Source organism: Heteronotia binoei, chromosome 9, assembly GCF_032191835.1.
Source record: "Heteronotia binoei isolate CCM8104 ecotype False Entrance Well chromosome 9, APGP_CSIRO_Hbin_v1, whole genome shotgun sequence".
Classification (NCBI taxonomy): Eukaryota; Metazoa; Chordata; class Lepidosauria; order Squamata; family Gekkonidae; genus Heteronotia; species Heteronotia binoei.
The window spans coordinates 115436453-115462186 of record NC_083231.1 but is presented as its reverse complement, the minus strand read 5'-3'; the positions used below and the strand labels follow the sequence as shown (position 1 = coordinate 115462186).

Below are 25734 nucleotides of genomic sequence, written 5' to 3'. Positions count from 1 at the left end.
GAAGCTTGTAACGTGCCATTGTCCCATCAGGCCAAAGAAGTCCTTCAGCCTTCATTTGAGGTTGCATCATGTAGCCATTGAACTTCCTGAGGCCAAGACTGGCCCACATCCTAGTGTTTGGGTTGGCTAAACATGGAGTTTTTTGAGCAGGAACACACAGGAATGCAGTTCCAGTTGGCTTGGCATCGGGTGTGTGGCCTAATATGTAAATGAGTTATAGCTGGGCCTTTTCTACAAAAAAAGCCCTGCACAAAACAATGGTTATATCAGGGGGTGTGGCGTAATATGCAGATGAGTTCCTGCTGGGCTTTCCCGACACATACAAACAAAAAGCCTTGGCTAAACATCTACCATTGGCTCAGGTACTGATGTTTATCTGTGGTGGCTACTAGTCCAGTTGCTTGAGCCTGGTGAACTTTTTCCTGCCAAACCTTGCCAGTGCCCTTACACTGCACCATGGGTGGATTTCCTGACTGTGGCTTTCACTGTGCAGTTTATGAAGAAGAAGAAGAGTTTTATACCCTGCTTTTCTGTACCCAAAGGAGTCTCAGAGTGGCTTATAATCACCTTCCCCTCCCCACAACAAGGCACCTTGTGATGCTGCTGGAGCTGAGAGACTTCTGAGAGAACTGGGACTGCCTCAAGGTCTCCCAGCAGGTTTCATTCATGTGGAGGAGTGAAGAATCAAACCAAGGGTGTGATTTAAATCCAAACTCTTCTTCTCTTCAGTGTTAATGCAATCAATAGTATGAAACATCATAAGAACATAAGAGAAGTCATGTTGGATCAGGCCAACAATCTGTGTCACACAGTGGCCAAAAAAACCCCCCAAGCACCAAGATTACTGAGCATCGCTGCTCCAGACAGTTCCAATAATATACTGTGGCCAATAGCCACTGATGGACCTCTGCTCCATATTTTTATCCAATCCCCTCTTGAAGCTGTCTATGCTTGTAGCCGCCACCACCTCCTGTGGCAGTGAATTCCACATGTTAATCACCCTTTGTGTGAAGAAGTACTTCCTTTTATCTGTTCTAACCCGGCTGCTCAGCAATTTCATTGAATGCTCATGAGTGCTTGTATTGTGAGAAAAGGTGAAAAGTACTTCTTTCTCTACTTTCTCCTTCCCATGCATAATATTGTAATGTCTATCATGTCACCCCGCAGTCAACGTTTCTCCAAGCTAAAGAACACCAAGCGTTTTAACCTTTCTTCATAGGGAAAGTGTTCCAAACCTTTAATCATTCTAGTTGCCCTTTTCTGGACTTTTCCCAATGCTATAATATCCTTTTTGAGGTGCGGTGACCAGAATTGTACACAGTATTCCAAATGAGACCGCACCATCGATTTATACAGGGGCATTATGATACTGGCTGATTTGTTTTCAATTCCCTTCCTAATAATTCCCAGCATGGCGTTGACCTTTTTTATTGCAATCACACACTGTCTTGACATTTTCAGTGAGTTATCTACCACGACCCCAAGATCTCTCTCTTGGTCAGTCTATGCCAGTTCACACCCCATCAACTTTTATTTGCAGCTGGGATTCTTGGCCCCAATGTGCATTACTTTGCACTTGGCCACATTGAACCTCATCTGCCACGTTGACGCCCACTCACCCAGCCTCAACAGATCCCTTTTGAGTGCCTCACAATCCTCTCTGGTTTTTACCACCCTGAACAATTTAGTGTCATCTGCAAACTTAGCCACTTCACTGCTTACTCTCAACTCAAACAAGTTAAAGAGCATGGGACCCAGTACTGAGCCCTGCGACATCCCCACTGCTTACCGTCCTCCGCTGTGAAGATTGCCCATTTATACTCACTCTCTGTTTCCTATTAGAATCATAGAGTTGGAAGGGACCTCTAGGGTCATCTAGTCAAACCCCCTGAGAGAGTTGGGGTGGGTAGAACCAGTAGGAAAGAGTAAGGTGGAAGGTTGTTATATATTAAAAATTATCTACAATATATTTATCATTTAATATCAGCTAATATTTAATATCAGCTAATATCATTTAATATCAGCTAATAACACAGTTTAATTATATAAAATATACAATTGTATACTTAATTATACAGTAGTGTACAGTAGTGTAATTGATATGGTTGTTTTGCATTAAAGCAATTTAGCTTTCTTATGGGAACAGTACCCAGAATGGCATAGCAAAAAAGAAAAAGGAAATCAGAGTCGTTTCTTTGCATTTTCTTGCCTCAAGATGAGGATACTGGTTGTTTTTTTCTCCTCCACGGAACTTATAGAACTTATAGAAATAACTTTAAAGGCAACAAAAAAACTGAAATATATAATTTAGTATGTCAGAATTGAGTAGCTCAGAATGGTATGGTGCGGTACAAGGCATCCCTCCAATCCTTCTGCCTCACCTATTTCCATTCTTTTATATGGCTGAAAGCAACCATCCTGGTCTTCTCTGTCATCTTACATTACCTTAGCAAGATCTCCTGTGGGCTGTGCAGTCTTTCGGCAAGGATGACAGGCGCTTTTGTCTAAAGGGTGCTTCCTTGATATCTTTTCGCCTTTTGATCTTTCTCCAAAGCTCTTCCTCAAATTTCTTTTCTTTTTTGTCCTTTTAATCTTCAACTTTCGTTCATAAACATTGTGAAATCTGCGCATCACCCCAATCGGCCGTGCGCCCATGCAGAACAGCAGCTTGGAAGCTTGTAGAGCCACATTTCAGGTGCAAAATTTTTTTATCTTCCCTCAGATATGGTTCTGACTGTGCTTCTCTCCCCCCACGGCTCAGTTTTCTTTTAGCCATCCCCATTGTAGCTGTTTTAGCAAAAGGCCGGTCAGTAATGACTCATTGGGTTCTGTGCTGTTTTGCTTGGGGTATATTTTCCCTGTTTCTTGGAACTGGCATCAAATATAAAGGATGTTCTCTGTCCTCAGATCAAGAAGAAGACATCAAAGCATGTTGGCCAATCTACTTCATTATAGAGACTGGATGTTCATTTCGTCAGTTGGCTCAGGACTCTGGATCTTCTGTCTCAGCACTGGGGCACCATTCTGTATCCAGCCGGACGTGCTGAATTCCGGGGCACAGAATATTCACCCAATCAAGCACCTCTGAAGGCCTTGAGAGGAGTCCTGTTCAACTGTGAGAAACCTTCTGTCAAGTGAAAAACATTTTCCCAACTTTGCTTCACGGTGTGGAGCTGGGATTCATCTACCTGTTCAGCAAGCTGCCTCCTAGAGTGCTTGTTTACATTTTTGGTCTCTGTGTCTAGCACGCTTAGTTGTCTGTATGGCAGCTGTCTTCATTTCCCAGCTTCTCATACACAGTCATTCACTGTGTACACAACTTAAGAACATAAAGAGAAGCCATGTTGGATCAGGCCAATGTACACAACTGTGTGCAAAAACCGTCTTTCCAGTTTGTCATTCATCTTCCTGTTGTCCAGTTTCCTGCGTGAGATCTGAAGTTTTGTCCTGGCGTCCAGACATTTAAACATCTAGATTATATGCTAATTACTTTTAGCATTGCTTCTTACGGCTGTCTGCTCGTTAAGGATAACCAGTAAACTTTGTGCCTTATGTTCCAGTCTTCTTTCCATGAGGTTCCATAGAGACAAGGTACTTCCTGGTCTGTGCCATCATCAGCCGACCAGATGTGGTGTCAGGGTTCCAGCTCAACTAGGGTGGGGCTTCTTATGAAGACTTCCCTTCACTTTCTTGTGTGCGCTCCTTGGATGTTAAGGGAGCCCATTCCTTTTGCATCTATGAGTCTACTTCTTTTCAGTATTTTTAAAAATACTACTACTACTAGGGTCCAGAGAAGAAGAAGAAGATATTGGATTTATATCCCGCCCTCCACTCCGAAGAGTCTCAGAGCGGCTCACAATCTCCTTTACCTTCCTCCCCCACAACAGACACCCTGTGAGGTGGGTGGGGCTGGAGAGGGCTCTCACAGCAGCTGCCCTTTCAAGGACAACTTCTGCCAGAGCTATGGCTGACCCAAGGCCATGCTAGCAAGTGCAAGTGGAGGAGTGGGGAATCAAACCCGGTTCTCCCAGATAAGAGTCCGCACACTTAACCACTACACCAAACTGGCACGATGGGTCTCTTTGCAGATAATTAGCCAATGGATTTCTCAGACCATTAAACTATGGTGTGGACTGATTCATAAGGCACTCTGCAGACCACAAGAGCTCACTCTGCCATGGCTGTTGCTACAAAGATGTTGCTACATCTTTGGTCTTCAGCAAAGGATTCTCCTCGAGCTTTGCAAAGTGGCCACCTAGGCTCACACCCTGTTTTTGTGAGGCACTTGTACCCTCTATACCTGTGCCAGAGAAGACACATCATTTGTCAGAGCTGTGTTCAAATCTCTTTTCTCCAAGTTTCACCTGTACCTGTTTCCAGGTAGGTCACCTTACTGGTCCATAGCCACCAGTGTGATAGACAGAGAAATAAAAATAGCTGGTTACCTGTAACTGTTGTTGTTCAAGTGGCTATGGGTGCATTCGTGCAATCCCTCCATTTCCCTTCAATAGACATGTTCAGCTTGCTGAGGTATACTCAGATGCAACGTCTGGTATTGGGAATGCACAGATGACCATTCAAAGAACTGCAGTTACAGGTAAGGAACCTGGGCTTCATGTCTTTGTGTTCTTCTATTTCTGGTTCTTTTTTCATGTCTTGGAGGTCAGATCTGATTGGAACAGAGTGCTACTTGTAGTTGTTGTCTAACGATATTAAGGCTATACTCTTGTGTAATGGAACTTGCTATGATGAGAATGAACTTTGGAAGTGCTCCGAATCATGTGGTCCACTGCCCCCTCCCTTCAAACATGGCTCAGAGACTGAAGGTTAGTTCATGGTTTGTTATACTGGTTTCTAGGAAAGAAGCGAACCACAGTTTGTGGTTGAGATATAATGACAAATTGGATTATCGCAGCGTATGAATGTCTTCAGAATATAGCTGCATGCAGGCATTAAAATTTATAAACTGTGATGTGATAGAAAGTCTATCAACAGTTTATTGGTGAGTGCTAAACTAGTATTCTAAATAATGTTTTGTACCAGGCTTGTTCACTGCGATTTCTTCTAAATATGTGATGTCGAAATGCAGAAATCATAGTCCAGGCCAAGATTTTACTATGCATCCTCACACAAGACTCAGCAATGCGGTTGCAAGGATGAACGAGAGCAGAATATGTTATCAATTGAAATAGAAACAGAAATTACTGCTTTATTTAACGTCTAATAAAACTTTAATATGTTGGAGATCAATGTATTTTGGAAAGAGAGCCAGTGCGACGTGTTGTATAGATGGTTGGACTTGGACACCTTATTTTTATTTAAATATGTTCCTAAAAGTACTTTGTAATGAGAGCTTTTGTAAGGTCGTTTTCGCACTCACCTTAATCAGCAGCGACGACCCTCTTCACTGCGCAGGATCTGCACGGATTTCGCACTAATTGCCGCGGAGCACCCAGAAGAGCTGGAAAGTCCCGGCGCTTTTGCGGCGCAAACGGAAACCGCCAAAAACCAGTTTCCGTTTGCGCCACAAAAGCGCCAGGACTTTCCGGCTCTTCTGGGTGCTCCGCGGCAATTAGTGCGAAATCTGCACAGATCCTGCGCGGTGAAGAGGGTCGTCGCTGCTGATTAAGGTGAGTGCGAAAACGACCTAAGTCAGGTAGTTAATTCTGTGGAGCCAACAGCACTGTCCTGAAGCTAATTTGCAGCATTATGCAAATTTCAGTAGTTATTGTTCCTTTAAAACAAACAAACAAACAAATAAGCTGATTAGTAGAATATTTGTTTAATGTCAGTTGCAAAGTTTAATAAGTGCTATTTTGGTAGAATATTACTTTCTTACTTCTCCCAGCTGTATGGAGATTTAATTAGATACGTTAGTTTAGGCTTATTTGTATAATTGTGATGCTAGAAAGAGACCTCAAAGAGCAGGAAATGTTGTTTGAGTTGTGTATTGGGAAGAAGGGCCAAAAATATATGTTAGGATTGGAAAATATTTGCCACCAAGTGACATGCTGTGGTAATGAAGGATCAGAGGGAGGATTTGAAAGGGAAGGCTGGTAGGAAGGAGAAGTATTTGTCAATCCCTTACAAAATATAACCACATTAATAGTCTTTCCCTCATTCATGCCTGCTTTAGTTTTTCAGAGCCTGGCTGGCTGGATAAACATTTACAATAACTTGAGAGGTGTGGATGCCAGAGGAAAATAAGTGCAAGTGGAGTTGTGTTCCCTGCCCCTTTACTTTATGAGGAATGCACAGTAGTGCCGTGTTTTCCCTATAATGTGCAGTTAGAACATAAGAGAATCAATGTCAGATCAGGCCAATAGCCTTTCCAGTCTAACACTGTGTCACACAGTGGCTCAAACCCAGGTGCCATGAAGAGGTTCACCGGTGGGGCCAAAATTACGGCAGCCCTCCCTCCCCCCACGCATCAAGAATACAGAACATCACTGCCCCAGACAGAGTGTTCCATCTATTCCTTGTGGCTAATAGCCACTTATGGACCTCTGCTCCATATGTTTATCTAATCCCCTCTTGAAGCTGTCTGTGCTTGTAGCCATCACTACTTCTTTTGGCAGGAAATTCCACGTTAATCACCCTTTGGGTGTTGAAGTATGTCCTTTTTCTGTTCTGAGCCTACTGCTAATTCATGTCATTTTGGCGCCACAAGTTCTTGTATTGTGTGAAAAGGAGAAAAGTACTTCTTTCTCTGCCTTCTCTAACCCATGAAACATTCCTGTCCAACACAATCTCCTTTTGATCTCTTGGTTACAGTCTCCCTTTTGGTTCATGATTGAGCCAAAGAATAGAAAACCTTGAACAATTTCAATTTCTTCACTGTCAGCAGTCAGCCGTAAAGGCTTTCTCCATAGTTATTACTCTTGTCTTCTTGATGTTCAGCTGTAATCCTGCTTTGGAACTTTTCTGCTTTAATCTTTATCAGTATTTCAAGTGTTTACTATTTTTTGTCAGGAATGTGCTGTCATCTGCATGTCTCAAATTGTTGATGTTCCTTCCCTCAATTTTTACTCCATTTTCATCTAAACCTAATCCAGTTTTCCTTATGACATGTTGTGTGTACAGACTGAAGAGATGGGGAGATAAAATGCATCCTTGTCTGACACCTTTGCCAATTGGAAACCATTATGTTTCTCCACCTTCTATCCTAACAGTAGCTTCTTGTCCAGAACACAGGTTCCACATCAAAAATGAGCAGATGTTGGCCCACCCATTTCTTTTAAAACCAACCATAGCTTTTGCTGAGAGCTACTTTCAGGCAATGCTATGCATCCTTTTTTCTTGGTCTTTGTAAATGTAACTGGAGAGAAGCAATCCAAACAGCATTGAGGATTAGGGCAGACTGAAATAGGAGGGCACTATATAACTATTACCGTTTTCGCACACAGCTTACCTCGCAGTCACAATCCTGTTCCCTCCTCAGTGTCCGGTCAGATTTCCCACCATCTGCGCCGGAGTTACAGGAAGTGTTGCGGCTTTTGCGTAGCAAACGTAAACTGCTAAAACCCAGTTTACGTTTGCTACGCAGAAGCTGCGGCACTTCCTGTAACTCCGGCGCAGATGGTGGGAAATCCGACCGGACGCTGCGGAGGGAACAGGATTGTGACTGCGAGGTAAGCTGTGTGAGAAAATGGTATATATTTAACATTGCGGTCCGAGAAAGCACCTTTAGCTTCTTACATCAGCGTTTACCCACATTCATGAAGATATAAAAGAAGCTTGTTCTTTCTGTTTAGCCATTTCATTTTCCAATTAGAACAAAACTGTGCAATGCAAAAGCTAAAACACATTAGAAAGCTCTTTAATGAAATAAGTCAGCACAAATAGTGCAGAATTTGTTCAAAATTAAATGCAAAGGGATTTCTATTATACCATGTTAAACCTTCCCCAAGATTCTAATGTGATTCCACAGATTCACGAGAGAGGGGGGAGAGGGAAGAGAATAGCCTTCTGCATATGAAGGCTAAAAATTTAATTGACTTTGGTGCGCAATACCCAGAGACGAGCCATCTTTGTGGCTATGTGGTTTATCTGCCTGCTGCAGTTTTATCTTTCCTCCAAACATAACATTTCCTCCATTTTGCCTTCACAATAACTCATTGTTCGGGGCACCACACTTTAAGAAAGATGAAGACAAAGTGGGACACATTCAGAAGAGAGCAAAAAGTTCTGGAAAGAATTCTGTAAAACAAGTAGCATGAGGGAAGGCCGAGAGAACTGGGTATGTTTCGTGTTGAGAAGACCGAGTGGGGACATGAGCAGTCTTCAAAAACCCGAGAGTTTTCCACAGGGAAAAGGAAATACTTGTTATCTGCTGCATCATATGGCAAAGCTATACGAAGTTAAGCTTCCTGGAGTCGTAGGAGTTTAGGCTAGTTGAATTTTAGGAGAAACTTTTTAATAGTGATAGCAGGCTCACGATGGAATCAATTAATAACGGAACCAATTGGAAACTGGACAGCAACCTGTTGAGTATTCTTTAGGTCTAGGGTTGCCAGGTCTAACTCAAAAAATATCTGGGGACTTTGCAGGGGGGGGCATAAATAGAACTAATACAGTGTTAGCTGTAATAGAACAAATATGGAGAGCCAGTTTGGTGTAGTGGTTAAGTGTGCAGACTCTTATCTGGGAGAACCGGGTTTGATTCCCCACTCTTCCACTTGCAGCTCTGGAAATGGTCTTGGGTCAGCCATAGCTCTGGCAGAGGTTGTCCTTGAAAGGGCAGCTGCTGTGAGAGCCCTCTCCAGCCCCACCCACCTCACAGAGTGTCTGTTGTGGGGGAGGAAGGTAAAGGAGATTGTGAGCCGCTCTGAGACTCTTCGGAGTGGAGGGCGGGATATAAATCCAATTTCTTCTTCTTCCTCCACTTGCACCTGCTAGCATGGCCTTGGGTCAGCCATAGCTCTGGCAGAGGTTCTTCTTGATAGGGCAGCTGCTGTGAGAACCCTCTCCAGCCCCACCCACCTCACAGGGTGTCTGTTGTGGGGGGGGGGAGGTAAAAGAGATTGTGAGCCGCTCTGAGACTCTTCGGAGTGGAGGGCGGGATATAAATCCAATATATTAATGTCAGTGATGACAGAATCTTGTTATTGCTTTACACAATATTATTGCCTCTTAACTTGGGGGGGGGTGCAGAGCCAGGAGACTTTGGGGGTGGAGCCAAAGCAAGGTCGTGACAAGCACAATTGAACTCCAGAAGAGTTCTGGCCATCGCATTTAAAGGGACTGTGGAAAACATGCAAAAAAATTTTTTCCAGTGTTATACTTTGCAATTTTAAACTCTGATGGCAAAATATCTCATTTTTGTCATTTATACACTTACTGAGATCTCAGCTTTCATTTAGTTTCTGTTTCGAGGCTCTGACTGATTCTTCGCCGGCAGTGGCTCTACCCCCGGGGTTCTCTTTGAGCCGGCTGAAATGACTGATTCCCCATCGGTTGCTGCATGGATGCCTTTTGATCCACGGCTTCCTCCCATTAAAAAAAAAAACAGATCCGGTTGCTGCAAGGAGAATGGGAAGTTGCCGCGGATCAAAAGGCACCCATGAAGCAACTGGTGGGGAATCGATCACTTGAGTTGGCTGAAGCAGAAGCCTGGGTGTGAAGAAACTGCCAGTGAGGAATCAGTGTCTGTCATTTCTTTCTGAGAGATTGGCCTCAGACTATGGGTGGGGTATTGTTTTACTTGGCATTTTGCATTATGTTGTCATCTTCCAGGGGTGGGATTCTAGCAGGAGCTCTTTTGCATATTAGGCCACCCCCCCTGATGTAGCCAATCCCCCAAGAGCTTACAAGGCTCCTTTTTGTAAGCTCTTGGAGGATTGGCTACATCAGGGATGTGTGGTCTAATATGCAAAGGAGCTCCTGATAGAATCCCACCCCTGAATAGGACAATGTAATAAATTGACATGATCCTTTTCCCATGTTTTATGTGGCCTCTTAAATATAAAAAGGGAGGATTTTGTGTGTGTGTGTGTGTGGAGGGGATTGTACATGGCTTCTGAAGTGAGCTTGCTGTCTCCTGCCTTGAAGAGTCCTGGTGCAATCAAAACCCTTTGCGTTGCTTCAGTGGTAAGAAGAGAGAAAGGAACATCTTGAAGGATTATTTGGAGCAGGAAATAGATGGAAAACAGTTAAGCTTTCACTGCCTCTCCCCTGCTCACAATTGTCCTTTTCGAAACCGCCTGCCATTTAAAAGCAAAACAAAACAAAACATTGCACCATTGATGGAAAGTGCTCTTGGGTCGCAGGTGATTTACAGAAACCCCATAGGATTTTCGAAGCAAGAGACAAACAGGTGATTTGTCACTGCCTACCTCTGTGTAGCAAGACCCTGGGCTTCCTCAACGGTCTCTCTTCCAAGTAGTAACCAGGGCCGAACTTGCTTAGCTTTTGAGTTCTGACAAGATCAGGCTGTCCAGGTCAGGGCACAGCATTAGAACACGTAACGTATGCTTTGCACTTTTGCTTGGCTTCTGAACAGATTGTAGCACTGTATGACGTGCCCACGACTGGAATCTGCTGTAGTTCTCTAGGTTTGAGCCGTTACTTTCTTAACGTGTAGGAAGATAAGATGAGGACAGCTCTTGATAAATTAGATTTACCTTTTGAGATACCACTGAGTTGCTCTTAAGTAGAGTTGCATGGATGCTGGTGCAGTGTGCTCTGCACAAAAGTAGAATTTTTAATAAACTGTGTGGTCCACTGACATAGGTTACCTTGGCCGTCTTTTAATACTGTTTGAGTTTTCTCTGGGGCAAGAAAAATGAGTGTTGTCTTAGGCCATTCACGGAAGCATAGTAGCTAGGGTTATCACCTACCTAAATCCCTTCCTTCACACTGAATAATTCATTTCCATGGCTGGCATTGCAAATCTGCCCATTTGGAGTAAAACCTTGAGAACCAGTTTTGTGTAGTGGTTAAGTGCGTGTACTCTTACCTGGAAGAACCGGGTTTGATTCCCCACTCCCCCACTTGCAGCTGCTGGAATGGCCTTGGGTCCAGCCATAGCTCTCGTAGGAGTTGTCCTTGAAAGAGCAGCTGCTGTGAGAGCCCTCTCACCCCCACCCACCTCACAGGGTGTCTGTTGTGGGGGAGGAAGGTAAAGGAGATTGTGAGCCGCTCTGAGACTCTTCGGAGTGGAGGGCGGGATATAAATCCAATATCTTCATCTACCTCACAGGGTGCCTGTTGTGTGGGGGGGAAGGTAAAGGCGATTGTGAGCTGCTCTGAGACTCTTCGGAGTGTAAGGCAGGATATAAATCCAATATCTTCATCTACCTCACAGGGTGTCTGTTGTGGGTGGGGGGGGGGGGAGGTAAAGGCGATTGTGAGCCGCTCTGAGACTCTTCGGAGTGGAGGGCGGGATATAAATCCAATATCTTCATCTACCTCACACGGTGTCTGTTGTGGGGGAGGAAGGGAAAGGAGATTGTGAGCCGCTCTGAGACTCTTCGGAGTGGAGGGTGGGATATAAATCCAATATCTTCATCTACCTCACAGGGTGTCTGTTGGCGGGGGGAATGTCAAGGAGATTGTGACTGCTCTGAGACTCTGAGATTCAGAGTACAGGGCAGGATCTAAATCCAATATCATCATCATCATCCAATTTATACACTGCCCTTCCCGCCGTGGCAGGCTCAGGGTAGCCCTATCACCAAAAAGTTACTACATATTTTTTTCAAAAAGGTGTGTTGTGCCTGAGGACTTTGTGTGTGTGTGTGTGTTTGTTAATGTTGTAAAACAAGTGTTCAGCAGACCCAGTGAGCTGTAATGTGTGAATCCCTTAATGTCACTTATACTGCTGTGACATACTGTTGGTAGCCAATTTCTCAAGGTAGCATCTGATTAAAATTCTAATATGACTGCAGTTGCTGCTTACATTCACAGCGGATTTGTCTTTCTTCTAGGGAGCATGACGTCTGCAACTTCACCTATCATTTTAAAATGGGACCCCAAAAGTTTGGAAATCCGGACTCTTACTGTAGAGAGGCTATTGGAGCCACTAGTTACACAGGTAAGTCACTTGTCGCTGTGTTATCTGCTCTTTTGCTCGTTTCAGTGTGTTTGGGTATAACTTTATAGAATGACTAGGAATAAAGCCCGTTATGACAATTTACATTCAAGAAGCATTGTAAGGTAGATGCTGAGCTGCAGGGCTTTTCTGCAGAACTCCCTTGTATATTAGGCAAGATTACTTTCTACCCACCCTTCCCCTCCCCCTCGTTACTTGACCCCCGCCGGTGTTATTTACTTAAAATGCTAATATTTAAAGGTACCCTTAACTATTAAAACAAAACCTTATATTCTTCTTGTAGCAAGAACTCCTTTGCGTATTAGGCCCCACCCCCTGATGTAGCCAATCCTTCTGGAGCTTACAGCAGGCCCTGTACGAAGAGCCCTGTAAGCTCTTGGAGGATTGGCTATATCAGAGTGGTCTGTGGCCTAATATGCAAAGGAGTTCCTGCTACAAAAATAGCCCTGCTGAGCTGCTATAATTTAGTACACCTCCCAGTGATAACAGGGGTGTGTGGAATATGCAATTGAGTTGTGATGATGAGCTTTGGCACCTCTTTTTCTACAAAACGACCCCTGGCTTCTGCTTGATCAGACTAGGGTTCCATCTTGTTCATAGGGCATTTTATGCAGTGGCCACCAGTTGCCCTGAAGGGCCAACAAATGGGGCATAGGGGGTAAGGCCTTCCCCTGATGTTACCTATTAAAATATTTATTTAGAGGTGCACTGCCTCTGGATATGGAGGTTCCCTTTAGTCTCCATGGCTAGTTGCCCCTGTTTGTCAAGCCCTTAACTGAGCCTGTTTTTCGATAATGAAAATGCATAGAATGCAGCAGGTGAACACACAGATGCGTTCTCGAAAAAGTATTGGCAGATGATTCAGCAAGAAATTACTAAGATTTTGGGATATGAATTTAAGAACGTTGCAGAGACTTTTCTGTTGGGATTACAAATGGAAAAATTTCCAAAAGAAGATAGAACTGTAATTTGGTACTTGCTTTCAGCTGCTAGGACACTATATGCGCAGTTGCGGAAGCAAGAAAAAATACCAGAGAAATGGGATTGGATTATAAAAGTTATGACATGGAATGAAATGGACAAATTAACAAGAACATTAAGAGACTATGATTTAGAATTTTTTAAGACGGAATGGAAAAAGTTTAAAAGATATGTAGAAAAAGAGTGAAAATAAAAGGACATTGGACAATTTTTGATAATGATTAAGTTTTAGAAGAAGAAGAAGAAGAATATAAGTTTTTGTTTTAATAGTTAAGGGTACCTTTAAATATTAGCATTTTAAGTAAATAACACCAGCGGGGGTCAAGTAACGGGGGGGGGGGGAAGGGTGGGTAGAAAGTAACATATGGGGTAGATAAAAGAAGGCATTAAGATTTAAGAAATAATTTTGTTGCCATATGTTACCAATAAAATTGTTTTAACTCAACACACAGATGCGTTCTAGCCCCTGTTGTGAGATGCTGGCATGCATGCTGCAACAGCTTTGGTTTTCTGAACAGAGCCCTTTCAGGGATTCCTCTATACAGAGTGGTCAGATCAGCGACTGCCTTCTCCCGCATGTTCTCTTGGGATGGCTCCCACCTTGTAGAATAGTCTGCCTGAGGAAATCTGGAGATCTCCCACAGAACTTTCATTCCATAAAATGTGCAAAACAAAAATGATCAAGAAGACATCTTGTAACGGAATTATATCTGCGGCTGGACAGGGCATTACAGAAGGGCCCCTTCGCAGGGGAGAGGGAAGTGGGCATGACATTGCACGTACCTTTGCAACATCGCCCACTGTATTTGCTTGCATTATGCTGGCCTGTTCACATTGTTATTCCATTTTGTATGCCTAGTCCTACTGCACTGTTAATTGGATTAAGCGGGGGGGGGGGGGGCGGGCAGGAGCCTTCTTCTCTCCCCAGGCTGCTGTTGTTTCCTGCAGGCCTTGAAATTGACACTTTCTGCAGCTGCTGTTTCCTCTGAGGCGTAAGTGAACATATGAAGCTGCCTTCTACTGAATCAGACCCTCAGTCCATCAAAGTCAGTATTGTCTTCTCAGACTGGCAGCGGCTCTCCAGGGTCTCAAGCTGAGGTTTTTCACGCCTGTTTGCCTGTACCCTTTTTTGGAGATGCCAGGGATTGAACCTGGGACCTTCTGCTTCCTAAGCGGATGCCCTACCACTGAGCCACCGTCCCTCCCCTAAGTGTGTTGGTTTAGGGAACCCAAACACATTAAACAGCGTATTGCCCTGACCTGGATAACCCAGGCAAGCCTGATCTCGTCAGATCTCAGATGCTAAGCAGGGTCGACTCTGGCAGGTACTTGCTGGGAGACCTCCTTCGAATAGCAGAACTGGGAGGGGTAGGTTCAGTAGGGGGTCAGTCAGCAGAAGTCAGCGTGAGTTCCAGGTGCACACACTCACTCTCATGTGCACACAGATGTACATAAAAATACAAAACACCAAAACCCTCCCCCCCAACCCCCTCAAAAACAAAAGCCAAAACATTGCATTATGTAGCTTGGACCTAAAACCAGGCCTTGAATTCAGCAGGAGCTCACAGAAGCGCAGCTCCTGAACTTTTCTGATGGCCCCCCTCCTCCTCCTCCCTCCATTGTCCATTGAATAGCAGGTGGATTAGGAGAGCGGGCAGCCGAGCAGCCACCAGGGGCTTTGCCACTCCCCCAGCAGCCCTCATTAACCCCGGGAGAAGCCTGCACCACCCTTTCTCCACTTTTTATGTGATTTTGGGCAGTGGGTGGCTTGCTGGCCTTTTGACTGGGGGGGGGGTGGCCCATGTGAGGGAGGCCTGCTTGGATCTCTAGCCATCTCAAGCAGGCCTCACTTGCCCAGGGCTCTCCTTTCTCACGTCCGGTTGCTTTTGGTTGGTGTGGGGGGCATGGCATATGTTAATGAGTTATGCTAATGAGCTCCACCACCTATTTTTCTACAAAACAACCCCGGCCTAAAACCACCACCAGATCTCTTTCCCTCTCTGGATTAGCCATTTCAGATCTCATTAGGATATGTTTAAAGGCAGGATGTTTTGCTCCAGTACACATTACCTTGCACTTGCCTATACTGAACTTCATTTGCCATCTTGTTGCCCACTGACCCAGCCTAGAGAGATCTTCCTGGAGCCTTTCACAATCCACTCTGCTTTTCACCGTCCTATATAATTTGGTATCATCTGCAAACTCGGTCATTGCAGTGCTCACTACAAATTTCAGATCAGTTATAAACAAATTAAATAACGCCTTTTTTTTTTGTATTGGCATACTCAAATAGGAATACTGTCTATCTCATTATGTATACTAACCCATCTTCCACTATATTTTAGTGTATTCTTTTTTCTAATGGCAAACTAGAATTAGGTTTATATGTGTGTTACATGTTTAAATCAAACCTCTGAGAAACCTATGCCCTCATTTTAACCCAGAGCTAATATTACAACAGACTCTCATTTATTGCACTTCACACCCTAGATACTTAATGGGTTTAGTACATGGACAGCAATCCATGTACTAAAATTACCCTTCGTTGTTGTTTCAGCCCAGCTAACACTAACAGACACCAGACTCCAACTTGTGATTCTTTTAATCTGCTAAAAACATATCCATGACTCTGCATACTAACTCACTGCCCACTTGCTCTACATCAGGAGTGTCAAGCATGCAGCCCGGGGGCCAAATCAGGCCCTTGGAAGGCTCCTATCAGGCCCCCAAGCAACCGGCTGTCATCTGCTTCCTTCTTCCTCTCTCTTGCTTCCCTCTGCATAACAGCTTGCTTTGCAAGGCTTGCTCAATCGCACAGGAGCTACAGAGCAAAACCGCTATAATTTTCTCCATTGGCTGAGGCTCCTCCCTTGGGGAGGAAGAGCTTGCTTTGCCAGGCTCTCTCAATTGCACAGCAGAGCTATTCAGCCAAGCCTCTTTTACTTCTATTGGCTGAGGTTCTTCAACCTCCTGGCCCCCATGGGGAAGGAAGGAAAGAGCCAGAGCTTCCTTTGCCCAGTTCCCTGGATCCCATGGCAGAGATACAAAGAAAGCACCTTTAAGACCAACGAGTGCTAATGTTTTAAGCATGTTTTCTTTTAAGTTGTTTATTTTTTTTTAAAAAAATATTTAATTGTGTTTCTCTGTGTCCTTTATAAAGTTTATATCTCTGCTACCTAATCTTAAATAGGTACATGCATGGCCTTGCCCGACATGGCCCCGCCTGACAAAGTCTCATTTATGTCAGATCAGGCCCTCATAACAAATGGGTTTGACACCCCTGCTCTATATTTAGGACTGCTTGCCATTCCATACTATTGTCTGATGAAGTGTGCTTCGAGCGCACGAAAGCTGACATTCTGAATAAAACCTTGTTGGTCTTAAAGGTGCCACTTGACGCTTGTTCTTCTTGTGCTTCAGACCATCACGGCTGCCCATCTGGATCGAACTCTTTCCCCATTACTGATCTTTGTGGCCCCAACTGCTGACTTCCCTGATTTCAAGAGCGGTCATTTTTTCCTGTTGTTCGCAATGCCTTTGTCATTTATCCAGTTTAAACTCATGCCGGGACTGCTAAGATCACTCAGGGCCCTCTTTCCCTTACTTCCAGTGTAACCTGCTTCCCATCAACTAGTCATCAAAGTCCAGCGCTCATAGTTTTGTGCCACCTAAAGGCTGCCCTTCGGTTTGTTGTCTCCTGTTACATTTGCCACAGCAAACATGGGGATGAACAAATACACTTGGTGGTAGTAGTGGTAGCAGCAGCAATAGTAGTAGTAGTAGTAGTAGTAGTACAGCATGTGTAGTATAGCCAGGAGATCCTAAGATTGTCTGGCAGCCTGAAGTTCTAGCTCTTGTCGTGTTATGGATCACTAGATGGCAAGCTTGCTTTGACCTGCATAGCTCAAACTAGTCTGATCTTGGAAACTAAGCAGGATTGGCCCTGGCTAGTATTTGGATGGGTAACCTCCAAGGAGTAAAAGGGTCATGACGCAGAGACAGACAATGGCAAATATCTCTTGCCTTAAAAACAACTCTAGCTCACTACCTAGCAGCGCAGAACACTAAATGAGCTAGAACTTCTTGCTGCCAGATAATCTTAGGATCTCCTGGCTATACTGTACACAATGCCATACAACAAGCAACAATGAAGTCATGAGCTAGACTTATTTTTGGGACTGAGAGAGTTCTGAAAGAGCTGTGACTTTTCCAAGGTCACCCAGCTGGTTTCATATGGAGGGAGTGTGGAATTGAACCAAGTTCTCCAGATTAGAGCCTGTTGCTCTTAATCACTACACCATGCTGGCTCTCACACGTAGTTACAATGAGGATGAAGGAATAGACTGCTAGCTGTTATCCTTTGCTTTTCCTTGATAAGGTGACCATATTTGGTTACAAGAATCTACCAATATTCGAAATGTTAAGAGCTTTCATGAAGAAATAACAACCCCAGATAGCATTTTGAAATCACAAGGGAACGAGCAAAGATTAAAAGAGAAGCAATAAATGAGCAGTCATTCAACCCTGATTGTAGACTTATCACTAAGGGTAGTAATAAGGATAGGCTGTACATTCTTAAAGCAGGAAAGTTTCAGAAGATATCCTTTATCGTCGTTTCATAGTTTGGGATTTCTCCATTTTGTTCCGCAATATAGCATCATGGTTGCCAAAAGTGGAATTCTAGCAGGAACTTCTTTGCATATTAGGCCACACACTCCTGATGTAGCCAATCCTCCAAGAGCTCTTGTAAGCTCTTGGAGGATTGGCTACATCAGGAGTGTGGGCTTAATATGCAAAGGAGCTCCTGCTCTCCACCCCTGTTGGTTGGCATCACAATGGAGGTTTGGCATGGGATCACTCCCCATAAGAAGGGATGCTGGGAGACCTGACGTTGATAGCCCAAGCAAGCCTGATCTCATCAGATCTTGGAAGCTAAACAGGGCAAGTACATGGATGGGAGACCTCCTTGAAATACCAGAGCTGGGAGGTGGGAGCAGGCTGTATTCAGCTATTTCTCTGAATATCCTCCTGGCCCCAGTAGAGGTCAATCACCAGAGTTCACCATGACTTCCAGTGTGTGTGTGTGTGTGCAAAATACAAAAATACAAAAAAAAAAAGGATGATGGCTAAGATAATTCTTTATGCGAGTATAGGGTTTTTAAAAATACTTTCCCCCCCTGTGCATCATTGTATGTCCTCTCTCCTTTCCTGTCACAACAGGAAGATCTGTTCTTTCCCATTTGGTTCCCCAGCGCCATGGTTTTGGTATGACATATATGTCCTTTGTTCTTCCTGTGCTAGGAGAGCCAGTTTGGTGTAGTGGTTAAGTGTGCGGACTCTTATCTGGGAGAACCGGGTTTGATTCCCCACTCCTCCACTTGCACCTGCTAGAATGGCCTTGGGTCAGCCATAGCTCTGGCAGAGGTTGTCCTTGAAAGGGCAGCTGCTGTGAGAGCCCTCTCCAGCCCCACCCACCTCACAGGGTGTCTGTTGTGGGGGAGGAAGGTAAAGGAGATTGTGAGCCGCTCTGAGACTCTTCGGAGTGGAGGGCGGGATATAAATCCAATATCTTCATCTTCATCTTCTTCTTCTTCATTTGCATATATGGGCAGCTAGATGGCTCTTGGGTTGGGCGATTAGTCATCTTAACCCCACTTTCCCCTTGTGTATACCCTATTAGCTTGTAAAAGACCTCTGTAAAAGCCTCTGAGCTGGTGTAGAGTGCACACCCCCACAACTGTTAGCCTTTACGTAAGTTCTACGGTTAAGGCATCTGACCACATTTGGTGTAATTGAACACGTGTTTAAAAATGTAGATGACGGTGATAGCATTAAAAAGGTGTAGGGTTTGCTTTACGGTCTAGTTTAAAATTTAATGATGATGGCTGCACATTGAGAGAGTTCGATATTGTGACAAGTTTTTGGCTCTCATATTTACAGCTGCTAAATAGGGCATTATCGCTATTTTTGTTTCTCCCCTCTGTTGAATTGTAGATCATAATCTTATAGGGCAAAGACCTTTCTTTCAGCTTATGCTTAGGTGTAACGTGTCATGTACGTTAATAGTATCACTATTTTCCGAATTCTTGAAAAAACGTTCATAATGTAGAAGGGGTGGGGGTGGGGAATCTCTCTCTCGGCTTGACTTCGCGCACGAAGATTTAAGGGTGCAGTAGTCCACGTCTGCTGCAGGCTCGCTGGTGGCTGAAAAGACCTATGCGGGATAGGCAGATCCGGCCACAGTGGCTGCAGGGAAAAGTCTGATTTGGGGTTGGTGCTGTAGCAGTGCGATTCTTCCTCAATCTCCTTTTGTCCTCAAGACCAGCTATGCGTGCATTCTCAAAGGAAGAGACAGCCTGGTGGATGGTGTGCCTCCATGCTTGACGATCTGAGGCTAAGTCAGACCACTGGTGATGGTTGATGCGACAGGTGCCAAGGGATTTCTTCAAGGAGTCCTTGTACCTCTTCTTTGGTGCCCCTCTGTTTACAAATACAAGTTGATGGGGTGTGAACTGGCAGAGACTGACCATGAGAAAGATCTTGGGGTCGTGGTAGATAATTCACTGAAAACGTCAAGACAGTGTGCGTTTGCAATAAAAAAGGCCAACGCCATGCTGGGAATTATTAGGAAGGGAATTGAAAACAAATCAGCCAGTATCATAATGCCCCTGTATAAATCGATGGTGCGTTCTGGTCGCCGCACCTCAAAAAGAATATTATAGCATTGGAGAAAGTCCAGAAAAGGGCAACTAGAATGATTAAAGGGCTGGAACACTTTCCCTATGAAGAAAGGTTGAAACGCTTAGGGCTCGTTAGCTTGGAGAAACGTCGACTGCGGGGTGACATGATAGAGGTTTACAAGATAATGCATGGGATGGAGAAAGTAGAGAAAGAAATACTTTTCTCCCTTTCTCACAATACAAGAACTCGTGGGCATTCCATGAAATTGCTGAGCAGACAGGTTAAAACGGATAAAAGGAAGTACTTCTTCACCCAAAGGGTGATTAACATGTGGAATTCACTGCCACAGGAGGTGGTGGCGGCCACAAGCATAGCCACCTTCAAGAGAAGGTTAGATAAAAATATGGAGCAGAGGTCCATCAGTGGCTATTAGCCACAGTGTGTGTGTGTGTGTGTGTGTGTGTGTGTGTGTATATATATATATATATATATATATATATATATATATATATATATATATATACATACATATTTGGCCGCTGTGTGACACAGAATGTTGGACTGGATGGTCCATTGGCCTGATCTAACATGGCTTCTTTTATGTTCTTATGTTCTTATGATGGCCGGTGGAAAGTTCGCCATACAGAGCAATCTTGGGAAGGCGGTGGTTTTCCATCCTAGAAATATGCCCTGCCCAGCGATGTAGAAGGGGTGGGGGTGGGGAATAGTGCACCCCTAAAGGACCAAAATAAATGTCAACTCCCTTCTTTCAAGGTTGCCTATACCCCAAATAAGTTATGAAGGTTTACTCACTGACGGCTGCTAGCTGCCCTGAGCCAGCTTTGGCGGGGAGGACGGGATATAAATCAAAGCAAATAAAAATTAAAAAATAAGTGTTTTCTTCTCTTGTTTTCAGCTAACAGTTTAAATTGGTAGCTGTGTTCAGTGTTGGCACTGACCTATTATGCAACCTTAAAATAATGAGTAGTCTAATGGCTGCTGCCGTTGAAGATACACTTCTGCATATATATACTTAGTGCTAGTGCTCTGTAGACCTCTTGTCATCTGTACAGCACAAAATGACATTAAACTGTTATCACACAAGGGTATCTAGAATACGCAGGTACAAAGTATTTGCTTTAGAAGCATATATAAGGCATGCCCAGAATAAGAAAATATCATAAAGCAGCAAATTCACTCTTATTGGAGAGCATATTTTAAATGCTTATCTTTATGCACCGATAACCATTCAAGTGATGTACTCCATTCAAGCGACGTATGAAGGCAAATAATAAACCAGATGATTGCTCACAGGGAGGGTAATAGATGAGCCACAAACGAGATCCCATCTCTCACTTGTCAGACGGTGCAAATTCCAGTCATTTTGGCTGTAGCATTTTGTAGCGCAGAGTACAAGAACGTGATGCTCAAAAAACAAAGAGAACTTGCACATAGTTAACTACTATGTGTTTGAATCTATTGAGTGATTACGAAGCATCATTCCAAAGGATTAAATTATAGTCCTTCCTCCCAGATTCTGTGATGAGAACAGCTCAGAACTGCAGCAGTGGTTTGCCATTAGAATGTCCTCTCTAAATGGAGGAATTGTTGTTTTGAACCGCAGTGATTTAATTTTGTCTAATAGTTACGAAGGTTTACTCACTGACGCTGCATCTCTGTAGATCTTAAATCAGATTTATTCTCATCTTAAGAAAGCCATTAGGAAAAATATAGCAAAAGAAGATGGGTGGGTGTTCATTAAGAAGATGGAAATGCCACGTCTCTGCGCTTGGTGGAATGGGAAATGAAAATTTCTGTTCTAAATAAATACTATTGGCAGTTCGTTTTGCTTACGCACTGGGATGGGGGTCAAGGGCAGAAATAAGGTCTTTCGACATGCCTCATCCTTACTGCCCAGATGTCGCTGGCTTGACTTGTAACGTCAACGATTCGTATATCTGTAGAAAACAGTTCCCAGTGCTTAAGCAGCATATACCATCCAATGGTTAGAGCTATGATTTGCTTCCTTTGCCCATTTCCCTGGATCGCGCGAGAGACAAACAAAGCATCTTTAAGACTAAGGAGTGCTAATGTTTTAAGTTTTTTTAAAAAAATCTTTGTGTTTGTCTGTGGCCTTTATAAAGTTTATATCTCTGCTTCCTGGCATATGACACACATGGCCCGGCCTGACAAGGTCTCATTTATGTCAGATCCAGCCCTCATAACAAATGACTTCGACGCCGCTGATTTAGAGTCTAAGACTTGGATTTGAAGTAGTTGTTAATTGTGTGATTTGCTGAACAGTTCCATGTAGGGTTGCCAAGTCCAATTTAAGAAATATCTGGGGACTTTGGGGGTGGAGCCAGGAGACATTAGGGGTGGAGCCAAGATCAAGGCTGTGACAAGCATAATTGAACTCCAAGGGAGTTCTGGCCATCACATTGAAAGGAATGGCACACCTTTTCAATGCCTTCCTTTCATAGGAAATCATGAAGGATAGGGCCACCTTCTTTTGGGGCTCATAGAATTGGACCCCCTGGTCCAATCGTTTTGAAACTTGGGGGATATTTTGGGGAGAGGCACTAGATGCTGTGCTGAAAATTCGGTGCCTCTACCTTAAAAAACAGCTGCCCCAGATACCCGCAGATCAATTCTCCATGATTTTCTATGGGGATAAATCTCCATAGGGAATAACAGAGTTCCCAGCAGACATTTTCCTTCCTCCCCCCCACACTGCATTCTGACGACCCTGAAGCGGGGGGAGGGCCTCCAAACTGGGGTATCCCTTGCCCCCACCTGGGGATTGGCAACCCTAGTTCCATGAGAAGTTTAACATTCTTTTGAACATACACATGCAAATCGTATTGACCCATTAACATTTTGAGCTATTTAATTTTTCTGATAAATTAGTTTGGATTATATTTGAGCATACCACATAAATGGTGGTGTTCTGATACTAAGGAAGCTTGTGAAGTCAGTAAGCAGTGTCAATCCCAGTGAATATTTGTGATGACCTGGGAAAGGGTTGTGACTCACTGCATCCTTGGCATGCAGCAAGCCACACGACGCCCAGAATCACATAAGAAGTGGAGAAAGGGTAGCTGGGCTTCTCCAGGGGTTAATGAGGGCTGCCGGGGGCATGGCAAAGCTCCTGGTGGCTGGCTGCCCACTCTCATAATCCAGGGATTGCTGTGCAGCTGCTGCACCTACTATTCAGTGGACAAGGAAGGCGGGGAGGAGAAGGGGAAACCCTCAGAAAGGTTTAGGAGCCGTGCTCCTGTGAGCTCCTGCTGAATTCAAGGCTTGTTTGTATCTGTCTGTCTGTCTGTCTCTCTGGCATTGGAAGAAGAAAGTATTGAGCACCATAAGTGGGGGAAAGCTTCTCTCTCCCCAGTTCACTTTTGATTAGCCTGCACTCTCCTTTAAGAATCTTGAGTATGTATTTGAAGCATAGTGTTCTCTTAGCAGTTTTGGGGTTTATTTTCTAGTGCTTATGTAGGCATGCAGGTGTCTTAAGAGCTATTCCAAATTGCTTAATGGTTGGAAAAGTAGAAGGCAGAAAGGCCTAAATTCAGTTGAGTGACTGGATGTGTGTGTTGCCAGTCCTTGATTTCCAGGGCTGTATAAAGAGTTTCGTAGTCCAACTCATGTTTCGTTCTGTGCATTATGTTTGAAGGTATCCTTTGAATCACAAAATGTGGTAGACCAAGCGAAATACGCCAGCTCATTCGAACAACTTTCCCTTTTATCAAAATGCCGTCCATACTACGTTGATCACATGCAATTAAAATATGCAAATTTAATATGGCTCATGATGTACTTCCAATTTGGCCTTTGGTGCTGAACAAATTTTCCATCCCTGATTTAGCGCAGGTGATTCACCAAGACGCCTGGTGTAATAGAATTTGGCGAGGAACAAGTCCTAGTTTTCAAAGCCTGACATCTTAAATAAGGCTTCTGAGCTAAAGGGCATAAAGCTACAGAAAACTGAGCTTAGAGTATTGGGCAGAGCATGCCTTTATGGATTATTATACAGACTTGGAAAGAAGGTAGTTAGCTACATATTCACCTCATTCCAAGGATAGGTCAAGTATAGAATCACATAATGGTTATGCCGAAATAGGCAATATACTAAAGAAGACCTAAAAGTCTCTCCCATTTTGATTAACAAGAGGGAGACCCTTGAGGAACATGAAGGGACAGACGTTCCTATTCTTCCCTCCTTCGGCTCAGCTTCCCCCCTCCATACTTGCTCCATTTTCTTCCTTGCTGTAGGAAAGTTCTGAGGCTCCCGGCTGTCATATATGGTGGCAGGTAGTTTCTAAAAGGGTTTGTTGCCGTCTTGCAATGATCAGGCAACAGGTGGGTCACCTGATGCCTGAGAGAGAGCTCTTAAAGTGTGGCAGGAAATCTGAAGAAAGGTTTATGTGAAAAGTGGGCCTCGGCACAATGTTGTATTTCAGAGCTGCCATCGCAACCTGAAATAGGGTTTGAAATTTCTTAAGACCTCCATGCAAGATCTCAGTTTTCAACTTTTAGTTTTGGGGGAATTCCCCCTCCCCCCCTCTTTCCCCCACATGGCTATCAAATTGCACTGTCCCTGTGGTGTTTTTTCCCCTGAGCTGTTATGCCTACCATTTTCTTTAACTAGTCCTCAGTTTTCTGAAGAAGTTTAAACACTTAAGCTTTTAGAATTCTGCTTCCTAAGCAGGGGTGTCATTATATATAACAACAGAATTATGTTTGTGATCTGTAAGTACTTTGTTGTAAATTATTGTTTTTTTCCTACTTTAAGCCCGAATGAAATATTGTTATGAGGTGATTGGGCTAGGTTATATTGACAATCTAGTATAGCAGTTTAGTTTATGCAGAATCTAAAGCTACTAACAGACGGGTAGTTTGGGGGGGTTGGGAGGCATTCCGAATCGGGCCGGCTCAAAAAGAGCCGCCCTGAAGCTTCCACAAACTCCCCGGCAAAGCGGCCCTATCCCGTCTGCCCGTTCAGATGGGGAGGCGCCTCAGAAGCTGGACTATTCTTTTTCTCCCCGGAGTCAAGCGTTTGTGCGCTCATGCTCTCAAGCTCTCTGGTTAAGTTTAAAAAAAAAAAAAAAAAGATGGAAGCGACTTGGGGCAGTTTGGTGCTTTCACACAGTCAAGCCGCCTTGCATCCGCCTTTCCACCTCCAGACCCCAGCGGGGCAACTGGCTGTTGGCTCAGAAATTTGCTACCACTTTGGAAGTGGTAGCTTTTTGAGCTGGCCTGCAGAGGCCAGAGGACGGGGTGAGTTCGGGATGGGAACGGGAGGCAAATGTTTGTGTGTGGAAGGATTTTTTGGGTCAATTTCTGAGTGCCGGTCTGTAAACATCCTAAGATTCCATTTATAAGTTGGACCTTTTCCCCTTCTGACACAACTTCATGGAATCATGGTAATACAATTAAGGTAATCTAATGCCTGAGGCTAATTGCACTTATTCTTCTCTCCTGGTAGTGTTTGATGGAAGGTAGGTAGCAGAAGAAGAAAAAGAATAAGACTGCAGAATTATACCCCACTCTTCTCTCTGAATCAGAGACTCAGAGCAGCTTACGATCTCCTATATCTTCTCCCCCCCACAACAGACACCCTGTGAGGTGGGTGGAGCTGAGAGGGCTGCCCTTTCAAGGACAACCTATATGAGAGCTATGGCTGACCCAAGGCCATTCCAGCAGCTGCATGTGGAGGAGTGGGGAATCAAACCTGGTTCTCCCAGATAAGAGAAAAAGAAGACTGCAGATTTATACCCTGTCCTCCTCTCTGAATCAGAGACTCAGAGCGGCTTACAGTCTCCTACATCTTCTCCCCCGACAACAGACACCCTGTGAAGTAGGTGGGGCCGAGAGAGCTCTCCCAGAAGCTGCCCTTTCAAGGACAACCTCTGCCAGAGCTCTGGCTGACCCAAGGCCATTCCAGCAGCTGCAGAGGAGGAGTGGGGAATCAAACCTGGCTCTCCCAGATAAGAGTCTGCACACTTAACCGCTACACC

At 44.2% G+C, this 25734-nt stretch overlaps 1 protein-coding gene across 2 annotated transcripts in view; it reads left to right on the top strand.

Moving 5' to 3' along the window:
* CTNNA2 (catenin alpha 2) overlaps positions 1-25734 on the top strand; it is a 1018631-nt gene that overhangs the window by 129348 nt on the left and 863549 nt on the right. For both annotated transcript variants that reach the window (XM_060247184.1, XM_060247186.1), the window contains exon 2: positions 11928-12034. In XM_060247184.1, the coding sequence (XP_060103167.1) occupies positions 11933-12034 (102 nt within the window). In that variant the 5' untranslated portion in view covers positions 11928-11932. The remainder of the gene's footprint in view (positions 1-11927; positions 12035-25734) is intronic.